Consider the following 12,279-nt stretch of genomic DNA (forward strand, 5'->3'; position numbering starts at 1 on the left):
TAGTCAAGGCTTTAAAATTTCACACCCTTGCAAATAATGAGCTGTTTTTTTTTAAAGACATTTCATTATTGGGAAGGGAGGTGAAAGTGAGTTAAAGGTATTGTGAGCAAAACTTAACTTCCTGACCACCATCCCCTAAAATAAATTGTAAACATCTAGTAAAATTTATGAGTCACCTTAATAATAATTTGCACATTTTCCTCTGCATAACTTGTCCTCTTCTCTGCTCTAACTTTCATTGACGATGCCACATGTGTTTATACAAGTGTTTCTATTCCAGAATTATAGGCCTATAAAGGATCTACCAAAGCATTTCCTACTTGGGCAAGACACAACCTTTATAAGACAGACTTTAGGGAGGCCTATTTCATGTCACTCTCAGATTTAGCTGGGAAGAGGGATTTTAAAAGAGTAGGAAGGGTTTCATTCACTCCAGCACCTCCCCAAAACATATGGCTTCCACCCACCCGGGACAGAAGTTTTGCAATTGCTCCTGAATCTGGACTGGACTGCTGGCCGGGGCAGTCAGCTCCAGCCTCAATACCAAGTCAGCAAACAGGATTTTACAAAGAAAAAGGGAAAAAAATACAAATTAAATTAAGAATGTGCAGAATACAAACACTCAGCTCTCAACATACATCTTTAATTATCACCTTTCCTAACAGCAAACATGTGGATGGCTGTTCTGCAACAGAAGAGAGGGTTACCTAGCGGTCAGTGAAAACCAAATCATAATGGATGACCAGGATGCTGGAATTTAACGTCCTTGAATAAGGTACTTCTTCCCCTTGATATGGATTATTTCTTTACAAGTGGCATAGCTGAAACATTAGCAACTGACAAGTTACTTTAAACTATTCAGTAAAACTGTAGTTTTAAAAGTTTTTATTTTGTTTACTAGACACCCCACATGGCATAGTTCCCATGATCTTAGCTCCCCAATCAGGGACTGAACCAGTGTTCCCTTCAGTAGAAGTGTGGAGTCTTAACCACTGGACCACTAGGGAAGTTTATGCAGTTTTATTTCCCTACCCACATATAAGACTTCCAGGGCTCCCGTGAATGGCCTGTTAACCATCTGGAGGGAGAGTTAGACAAAATATTGTTTTGAGCTTCAGTTAAGCATCAGAGAATCTGTGCAGGGTTATATTTAAGGATATGTTTTCTTAAGCCAGGCTGCCTGGTTCAAATTCTGGCTCTACTGCTTGCTAGCTGCGTGATCCCAGGCAACTTACTTAACCTCTCTGTGCTCCAGTAGTCTCTGTAACATTATTAATCCTTTCTGTCTTCATTTGGAAAAAGAAAATAATAATATGCCCAACTCATTGAGTTCTTATAAGGAATAAATGAGCTAAGGCATGTGACGTGTTTAGCATGATGCCTAGCACTCACTAAATGCCCACATTAGTTATGAAGCAGTAAGTTATCATCACCTGCAATTAGTTGTATTGGCCATCTAAGATAGAAACTCCTCAGCTGAAGGTTTCTTATTAACTATTTAATAAACTAAAGTCTTTTCATTTGACATTCATTAATGTCAAATATGCTACATTTAGTCTCTATGATGAAGGAAAAAGAAAAGAAAAACAGGAAAAAAAAAAGGAAAAAAAGCAAATCACATTTTTTCAAGAAAGCTAGTTAACATATGGTAGAAGTGTTCCGGAAAAACACTTGGCTTTATTATAAAGGAGGAACTTTCAGGGTACAGAAAAATAAACAGAAGGCCATCCTTTTATTCACTGGGATATGCCACTGTCACATCTATTAAAACGCAATAAACTTTGACTCAATAAACATAAGAGAAACCTAGAAAAATAAATCATTGCTATATCTGACTACATTTCCTTATGAGTCCCAAAGAGAAATGGAAATTTACAACCTACTGACCATATTCTCCAGTAATATGGTCCCTTCTTTTTAATAAGTAAGTGCAAACAGGGACACTGCTCCATCTATTCACAATGTTCACAACTAAAGGCTTTTTCAGTCATTTTGCTGAGACTTGCTCTTTATTCAAGGAGAGTTACATATTTAGCTTAAAACATCTGGCCTCACATGGGAATTTGAAGAATGCTGAGGCTACAAGAATTCTGTGTGCTTGGTACCGGTCCTTAATTCTTTATAGTTTGCTTTTGTTTGTATTTTGGCTCTCACAGATCTAAACATTTTTAATTCATTCTATGAGATAGAAACCAACTTAAAATCAAATCTCCATATTTCAAATTCTAACAATTCATAGCCAGAATGAATATTTATCACTATTTCATGACGATTCTTTAGTGTCTTCATGAAGATTAACTGGAAAATGAAGAATCTATGTTAAACTGTAAAGAAAGAGATTAAAAACTTAAAAACTGAATTTTTTTTACTAGATGAATAACTTACTGTTTATTCTTAAAAGCAAATATTTGGCCTCCCATCTTACCCAGAGATACAGATAATCACAAATGATGTTTTATAAACCACAAAAAATAAATCAATAACCACATTTAGATGAACTTTATAACACAATCTGACATACATCATTACTCATTATATTTGGTGTACATATATAAAAACATTAACAATTATATTTTAAATGTTTTTTATAAAAGAAAAGCATTAACCGCCTATGTATTATTTCTTACTTGTTCATTCCAGCATTTACCCCAGTGCCTACATCTCTGAGAGTGGACAATGCAGTCTCCAAGTCCACAGAGGTGGGACAGGTGACATGTTACATGTGAAAACTGCTTCTAACAAGGTCAAGTCCTGAGAATCCAATGAATGACAACTGCATTTAATTTACTAACTTTGACAGTTAATATATTACTCACATAATACAGTCATAATTCAAAGAAGCCTAAATCTTCATAGAAGGAACCCTTACCTGCTGTATAGACAGAAGCCGATGTCATCGTCTTCCTGAAGGGCGTGACAGTAGCTGCTTTTTCAGCCTCCAGCTCTGCCACTGTCTTCTGTTTTACTGGGGCACCTTGAGGAATATTTTTCGGTGTGGGAGCAGGGAAAATCACTTGGCCATCCTAACAGAAATTAGAAGAACAGCACTTTTTAAACCATCCAGCATTCAGTCAATTCAGTGTTGCAGAAAAACTCTTTGAAAAACAATTTTAAATAAATATAGAAGTTCATATAATTTATAACATCACTTTATATAAATACATAACATGTACATGCATGTTAAGTCACTTCCATCAGTCGTGTCCAACTCTCTATGACCCTATGGACTATAGCCCATCAGGATCCCCTGTCTGTGGGATTCTCCAGGCAAAGTGAGTTGCCATGCCCTCCTCCAGAGGATCTTCCTGACCCAGGGACGGAACCCACTTCTCTTATGTCTCCTGTATTGGCAGGTAGGTTCTTTACCATTAGCACCATATACATGTACATAAATATATAATGGCTGTGTCACGAAAACACACATAGATGTACAATTTGTATGTGCATAGAACACATAAGGAAGAAAACAGAACTTAAAAGAGAGGTGGGGGAATGTTTAATTTTTACTTTATTCAGTTCTGGGGGTTTTGTTTGTTTTCTGTTTTTCAAAAGCAATACACATTTTAGGCGCTGCTGCTGCTGCTTCTGCTAAGTCGTTTAAGTTGTGTCTGACTCTCTGCCACCCCATAGATGGCAGCCCATCAGGCTCCCCCATCCCTGGGATTCTCCAGGCAAGAACACTGGAGTGGGTTGCCATTTCCTTCTCCAATGCATGAAAGTGAAAAGTGAAAGTGAAGTCGTTCAGTCGTGTCCGACTCAGCGACTCCATGGACTGCAGCCTACCAGGCTCCTCCATCCATGGGATTTTCCAGGCAAGAGTACTGGAGTGGGTTGCCATCGCCACCTTCTATTTTTTTAGGTGAGTCACATGTATATCTGCAATATTTTTTTTTAAGTTGTTCTGGATTTTTAAATAATTTTTATTGGCATAAACCCAACACATTGATACTTTATTAGAATATATCTCAATTCCAGGATAGGATTTTTCCATAAACAAAAATCCTAGAACAAATGCAAAATGAAAACACAGGAAGGAATAGATCTCTTTACTCACCTTCATCACTACAGTTCCTCTAATGACGTGACCCATTGTACCAAAGTCAAAATCATCTTTCACTTCAAAGTAAAAATTATCTTTGTCCGGGCTGATAGCCTTCAGAAGCTTGGTGATGTTATTGGAATACAGGGTGCTGGCCTGAGTGGCCATTCGGCTGGGAAGGTCTGTGTAGCCTATGTGAGTAATTCCCTAAATGAATAAAAATACAGTCAGAAAGGTCTATTACTAAATGCTCACATTCTTTCCAGGATAATTCTCAGCCAAGGCTAAGTTTTGAAATTATACATCTTTATATACACACGAATACATAGTTCAGAAAGAGCTTTAAATGTGATTATTTTTAATTTTAGAAAATTACCGGCCTCAGTTTCTCTAAATATTTAAAGCAACAAACACCCTCTCACAAATCACTAAAGATGAAGGATCAGGATCATAGCAAGAGGAAGCTCTGAGCTATACCTTATGAACATATAGTTCTCCTGGCTTGGTGGTTTCAAAGTTTCCGCCAGCCTCAGCAGCTAAATCCACAACAACTGAACCTTCCTTCATGGACTCGATCATTTCTTTATTAAACAAAATGGGAGCTTTTTTACCTAGTGAAACCAAAGAAAACGGAAAACAGTATAAAGCACATGGTGAGTTTCTAAAACTCTATATTCTAATTATTATGGTAGTCTCTGAGTACTCACAAACTGAACCCTTTCAAGAAACCCCTTAAAGCCCATAACAAAGGTAAGGCTGGTCACCTAAGGAAGAAACGGGACGAGCATGAACCGCAAAGCCAGTGGGCAGGAAGGAGCCACTGAACTAGCAAACAACTCTTGCCATCTGCTAACCACAGAAACCTCAACTAGCACTGCTCTTTCCAGCTGGTTTACATCCAGCTCCACTTGTGAAAAAAAAAAAAAAATCAACATTTTACCTGTTTTTTGTAAATGCATAATAAATAAGCTAGTAAGAAAACTGTCTGCATGAGAATTGGACAATTCATAAACACCACAAATGTCACGGGAATATTCAGTAGTAATCTATGAATTCCAACACAGTATTTCCAGTCATCTGAACCAATGTCACCAGATTTTCCCACATACTATATTGTGCTGTGCATGCCAAGTCATCTCAGTCGTGTCCAACTCTTTGTGACGCCATGGACTGTAGCCCGCCAGGCTCCTCTGTCCAAGGGGTTTCTCCAGGCAAGTATATTGGAGTGGGTTGCCCTCCTCCAGGTGATCTTCCCAACCCAAGGATCGAACCCCACGTCTCTTATGTCTCCTGCGTTGGCAGACAAGTTCTTTACTACTAGCACCACTTGGGAACCTTAATTTAATACAGGATAACTTTGAGGAGAAACAGAGGAGTACCATGATATGGAAATGATAGAATACCAGAACTCGAAAAAACTCTTAGAAATCACCCATACATTTTTATTCCCACTCAAGAAGTATTTATTCTGTACCTCTGTTGAGTCGAGTTCCATGACTGGTGCTGGGAATTTACTGGTAGATAAACAGAAAAGATCCCTGTTCTCGTGGAGCATACTCTGCACAAGATATTTCACATTTTAAATCATACACCAATTCTTACATAGAGAATAAAGCTCCGAACACAAGGATTTTTCAAGCTAACATACATCAATCAGTATGTTCAATAGGGGCTCACGTGGTGGGTATAATATCTTGTTCAAGTTTCACAAAACAATGTAAATATCTAAGCCAAAAGAAAAAGGGCATGAACTTGTGAGATTGACTATCGGAAAGCAGAGAGCTAAAAGGCTAATTATTTCTTCTTCTGAAAGTTTTCAACTCTGAGTGAATTTTAATAAAAACACTGTCAATTTTATAAATGGAAATCAACTAAAAGTAAAATTTTCATTATAATAATCTGTTCTTCAGACTATTTGACTGGAATACATGTGATTTGAAAAAGAAAAATAACCTTTCTTTGTAGCACAAAGAAAAAAAAGTACATGTGAAAAAAAAGTTATAAAGATACAAGTGGGTGAACCTCCTTTCTCAATGCAAACTTAACACTTCCAAGATCAAGCCCAACTCCTAAGTCTCCTATGACTGAAGGCCTTTCTCCTCCAGCTGAAGCACTCTGCCTAGCATTCCTTCTCATTACTGCTCCAACCATACTGGTTTGTTAGGGAAGATCTGAGGCTCTCTTTTGAGTCCCCATGGAAAGGAGCAAGAATGAGGAGGTCTTTGCTTCCCTGATACCTCAGTTGGTAAAGAATCCACCTGCAATGCAGGAGACCCCTGTTTGGTTCCTGGGTTGGGATGATCCCCTAGAGAAGGGATAGGCTACCCACTCCAGTATTCTTGGGCTTCCCTGGTGGCTCAGATAGATGGTAAAGAATCTGCCTGCAATGCGGGAGACCTGGGTTCGATCCCTGGGTTTGGAAGATCCCCTGGAGAAGAGAAAGGCTACCCATTCCAGTACTCTGGCCTGGAGAAGTCCATGGGGGTCGCAAAGAGTGGGGCACGACTGAGTGAGTTTCACTTCACTTTCCCAAAGACAACTCCCAGAAGTCCTGGTAGCTTCATACTTCTCAAAATTCTCTGGAATTTTGCATTCCTTTCCTCTAGGCTCCCACGCTACAGTCCAATAAAGCCACCTTCAATATTTTAACCTTTACTCGAGCATGGGAATTTGGGGATGCAAACCACACACATCTGAGGACTCTTCAAAATAAAGGTCATGCTGCTCTGTTCTGCAGGTATTTAAAGCTATGGGTGATAGAGTTGCTTCCACATAAGGGAGCAAATTTAAAGGGGTAAATTTGACTGTCATCACTACCCACCTCTGGTGCCTCATCTCTACTAAGCCTCATCTAACAGAACCTCATCTCTACTAACCAGACTCACGTTTGTCACAGTTTTTCCTCCCACCTGTCTTGTGCCCTCTGGTCTGAGGTTGACATGCCTTAAACTATAACCAATTTGACTATAACCAATTTAGATACAGGTCTACCCCCTTTGACTTCTAACTGCACCAACTTTACAACCATTGACCTCACAAATTTGATCTGGCATCTAACTAACATCTCCTGCCCCCAAAATTCTGAATTCCTTCTACCTTCTGAGATAACTACAGCTACAGCTCAGACCCTGGATCTGTAATGCTGCCCACTTTATAAGATGTCAAGTGGCCAAAACCATTTAGGCTCCCTAGAATACATCTAATGAACCACCTATTTATTTCTCTTCTTTGATTTTACTTATTCAACCTACACAAAGCAATTCTACAGTGGCTCACACACACATATATGTCCGCTGCAACAGAGGTAACAGGTGTTCTGGCCATATTAGCACTCTGAAATTCAATCTCTTTGAAAGAATAGCATTTTCTTTCACATAAAATATTTTATTTAGTATATAGCCAAATAATGGGAATATAAGTCAAAAAAATATATTTAAAGTCATAGAGGAATGTTTAAAAAACATGGAATTATTACAAGTAAAAAGTACACAACAAAACAGTAGGTATAGGGTGCTCCCATTTAGTAAAAAATAAAATTATACACATATATATGAATGTTTCAAGCATACACCCACACACACAAAAAAAAATACTACAAATACTATATAATTCCTGGGCTTCCCTGATAACTCAGCTGGCAAAGAATTCACCTGCAATGCAGGAGACCCCAGTTTAACTCCTGGGTTAGGAAGATCCCCTGGAGAAGGGATAGACTACCCACTCCAGTATTCTTGGGCTTCCCTGGTGGCTCAGATGTGGGCTGCAATGTGGGAGACCTGGGTTCGATCCTTGGGTTGGGAAGATCCCCTGGAGGAGGGCATGGCAACCCACTCTAGTATTGCCTGGAGAATTCCGTGGACAGAATAGCCTGGCGGGCTGTAGTCCAAGGGGTCATAAACAGTCAGACACGACTGAGTAACTAAGTACACATGCATATAATTCCTAGAAAATTTTATAGAGTATGTTTGACAGTATCAGGATATCTTTGAGTGGTAAGACTAATTTATTTTCTTCTTTATGCTTTTTCTTATCTCCCAAGTTTTCTAGAAGAGCTTGCTTTAATGTTATTGCTTTAAAAATTCAATAAGGGCTACAGGGAATACAATGATGAATGTAACAGTGCAGCTGTCTTTAAGAACTCACATGTGGACTAATTTTCTGAAAATTCTGAAAAGTGCAGAAATGCAAATTAAAAACAGAAGGGAAAAAACAGAGCCAAAAGAGGAGCAGAATAGTACATAAAAATTCCAAATGAGCAAATCCTCAAAAGATTAGGTCAAGAGAGGGAAAGACTGAGAAGGAAATTTCAAAATACTCTCTTACCCTGATGGCCTACTGTGACAAAAATGTAATAAATGCCAAGTGTGGCATTACAAAATGGAAAGAACAAAAAAATAATAAGATGATGAGTTAGCTTTTCGGGGGGAAATCTACCCAAACCTAATGCTCTGAACTCTATAAGTTAGAATTAATTATAAAAGAATCACCGCACAAAGAGAAGAAAAGATATCCTTGGTAAATCTCTCTCTTGTCTTTAAACTGAAAAGTACTTCTTCAATTTCAGCAATGGGAAAAATTACAAAGGAAAACATCAAGAAATTTAAATATGAAAAGGTATATATTACTATCCTCAGAAGAACATAAACATGACAAAAAATTAATGCAATAAAAAGTTTACAGGAAATTCAAATAGAAACAAAACAGTACACTAAGATCCTAATAGATAAATGAACAGCAAATGCAAATGGCTAATTCAGAGAGAAAGGTAACAACCCAGTGAAAACAGTTCACCCTCAGTAAGAACCAAAGAAATGTGAGAGCACACACATATATATACTACCATGTGTAAAACAGACAGCTAGTTGGAAGCTCCTATATAGCACAGAGAGCTCAGCTGGGTGTTCTGTGATGACCTAAAGGGGGAGGATGGGGGTTGGGGTGGAAGGGAGGCTCAAGAGGGAAGGCATAAATGTACACATATAACTGATTTATGTTGTTGCATAGCAGAAACTAACACAACACTGTAAAGCAATTATAATCCAATTTTAAAAAATAATATATTAAAAAAAGAAAGAAAAAGAAATGTGAGTACAAAAAATGAGATATATTTTTGCCCTCAAACTGAAATAGTCAACAAAATCTTGAATACTGATGAAATGAAACAATTAATTGGATGATCTATTGATGAGATTATAAACTACATAATCTTCCAGGAAAGCATGGTTTATCAAGTGTTTACCAAATTGCCAAAAATACTAATATTCATCTACTAATTCTACTTCCTAGATTTGATTAATCCTGGGGAAATAACTGAAAATACAGATAGAGGAATAAAGCAGAAAAAAATGTTAGTATATCATTTTTAATTGACAAAAACTGGAAATACATAAAAAGCTTAACTTTGGGAGAACAGTTAAATAAATACAGTACATTCAAACAAGAAAATTCTAACAAAACCGTTAAAATATATTTATAGGGAGTTCTTAATGACTCATTATATTAAGGGGGAAACTTAAAAGAGTATTAGTGGGGTAGGTAAGAAAGCTATTTTATCTTTATCTAATGTGTGGAGAAGGCAATGGCACCCCACTCCAGCACTCTTGCCTGGAAAATCCCATGGATGGAGGAGCCTAGTAGGCTGCAGTCCATGGGGTCACTAAGAGTGGGACACGACTGAGCGACTTTCCTTTCACTTTTCACTTTCGTGCATTGGAGAAGGAAATGGCAACCCACTCCAGTGTTCTTGCCTGGAGAATCCCAGGGACGGGGGAGCCTGGTGGGCTGCCGTCTATGGGGTCGCACAGAGTCGGACAAGACTGAAGCGACTTAGCAGCAGCAGCAGCAATATGATAAAAATGCATGGGAAAAAGGCTGAGAGGAAATGGTAAAATGTTAATAGTATTCTTCACTGAGTAGAAGGATCACAAATGATCTTTATTTTCTACTTTGTACTCTACTGTATTTCCAACAAAAGCCACACACTATTTTTATAAAACATAAATAAACAAAGCATAATCACAACCAATTTCCCCTTTAAGTAGAGGACAGAGATTAAAGAGTTGTACTAGAAGAATTAAAATAGTTAAGAAATAACCCTTACCCAGTCTGTTTACTTACCAACAGAAAACACTTCACTCAAAATCCTCTGCCCTCCCTGCTACAGCCAAGGAAGCTATACAGTTAGGAAAGCCTTTCAAAGAGTGAACCCAAATCCTTACACAGGGAGACAGAATCATAACTAAGGATGGACAGCAAACAGCAAGATGCACAAAGAGTTTTTTTTATATAACATAGAAAAGAATAAATCCAACTTTTGGAGATGTCCCATAATACCCTATACCATTTCTGTCCTTTATTGAGCCCATCTTTGCATGAAATGTTCCCTTGGTATCTCTAATTTTCTTGAAGAGATCCCTAGTCTTTCCCATTCTGTTGTTTTCCTCTATTTCTTTGCATTGATCACTGAGGAAGGCTTTCTTATCTCTTCTTGCTATTGTTTGGAACTCTACATTCAGATGCTTTTATCTTTCCTTTTCTCCTTTGCTTTTCACTTCTCTTCTTTTCACAGCTATTTGTAAGGCCTCCCCAGACAGCCATTTTGCTTTCATTTTTGCATTTCTTTTCCATGGGGATGGTCTTGATCCCTGTCTCCTGTACAATGTCACGAACCTCAGTCCATAGTTCATCAGGCACTCTATCAGATCTAGTCCCTTAAATGTATTTCTCACTTCCACTGTATAATCATAAGGGATTTGATTTAGGTCATACCTGAATGGTCTAGTGGTTTTCCCTACTTTCTTCAATTTAAGTCTGAATTTGACAATAAGGAGCTCATGATCTGAGCCACAGTCAGCTCCCGGTCTTGTTTTTGCTGACTGTATAGAGCTTCTCCATCTTTGGCTGCAAAGAATATAATCAATCTGATTTCGGTGTTGACCATGTGGTGACGTCCATGTGTAGAGTCTTCTCTTGTGTTGTTGGAAGAGGGTGTTTGCTATGACCAGTGCGTTCTTTTGGCAAAATTCTATTAGCCTCTGCCCTGCTTCATTCCGTATTCCAAGGCCAAATTTGCCTGTTACTATGGTTTTTCCAGTGGTTATGTATGGATGTGAGAGTTGGACTGTGAAGAAAGCTGAGTGCCAAAGAATTACTTTTGAACTGTGGTGTTGGAGAAGACTCTTGAGAGTCTCTCGGACTGCAAGGAGAGCCGACAAGCCCATTTTAAAGGAGATCAGCCCTGGGTATTCTTTGGAAGGACTGATGCTAAAGCTGAAACTCCAGTACTTTGGCCACCTCATGCAAAGAGTTGACTCATTGGAAAAGACTCTGATGCTGGGAGGGATTGGGGGCAGGAGGCGAAGGGGACGACAGAGGATGAGATGGCTGGATGGCATCACCGACTCGATGGACGTGAGTTTGAGTGAACTCCAGGAGATGGTGACGGACAGGGAGGCCTGGCGTGCTGTGACTCATGGGGTCACAAAGAGTTGGACACAACTGAGCGACTGAACTGAACTGAACTAATACCCCACTGACAGCCCAGTACAGATCCTAGACACATGGATAAAAGATCAAATAAGCATATTGGGTGTTTCAGGACAGGATTGTATAAGGAGGCAGAAAGATTAATAAAAGGAGGCAGATACAAGGGTTTTGTTAGAGGCATGCTTGGGTTTTCCCCTTTTGACTGCTCATTTCTGTTGATTTTATCATTTATTTGCAGAAGATGAGAAACACAAAAAGATCAAAACTTACATCTCTTCAAACCACCCCCCTCAAAAAAAGAATCACTATGATTGAAAAAACTCAACAAGGAGAAAAAAATATTAATATATTTCCTGGCACAAAACAAACTGTGGGTTAAAGGTTTGGGAAGATGTCCAACTTCATGAACTATTTCTTGGTTTCTTTTGGTTCATGAACATTAAGTTCCTGGTAAGATTCCTCCCTCCCAGTTGGGAGTTTACTTCCGTACTTTTGCCAAAACAATCATAGAACATCATGCACTCATAGTCATCATTCAAGTATGTATCTATGCACTGACGCAACTGACACCCATTCAGTGCCTACCATGTACAGGCTAAATGGGGAAGGAGAGCTGTACTTATAGCTCTGAGGTCTAACAGTTTAGGACTGAAGGAGGTTGCATTCAAAGATCAGGGAACATTTTAATTAGGAGAATAACTGAGATATTTATAACACTCATCTAAAAATTTTAATTATAGAGTTTCCCAATTGGA

General features: G+C 38.5%; 1 protein-coding gene across 3 annotated transcripts in view; it reads right to left on the minus strand.

The window, feature by feature from the left end:
• The window catches only part of NNT (nicotinamide nucleotide transhydrogenase), a 93,460-nt gene that overhangs the window by 42,438 nt on the left and 38,743 nt on the right, over window positions 1-12,279 (minus strand). For all 3 annotated transcript variants that reach the window (XM_052659015.1, XM_052659016.1, XM_052659014.1), the window contains 3 exons: window positions 4,517-4,650; window positions 4,055-4,246; window positions 2,870-3,023 (listed from right to left, as the gene is read on the minus strand). In XM_052659015.1, coding sequence (XP_052514975.1) covers window positions 2,870-3,023; window positions 4,055-4,246; window positions 4,517-4,650 — 480 coding nt within the window. The remainder of the gene's footprint in view (window positions 1-2,869; window positions 3,024-4,054; window positions 4,247-4,516; window positions 4,651-12,279) is intronic.

Source organism: Budorcas taxicolor, chromosome 20, assembly GCF_023091745.1.
Source record: "Budorcas taxicolor isolate Tak-1 chromosome 20, Takin1.1, whole genome shotgun sequence".
Classification (NCBI taxonomy): Eukaryota; Metazoa; Chordata; class Mammalia; order Artiodactyla; family Bovidae; genus Budorcas; species Budorcas taxicolor.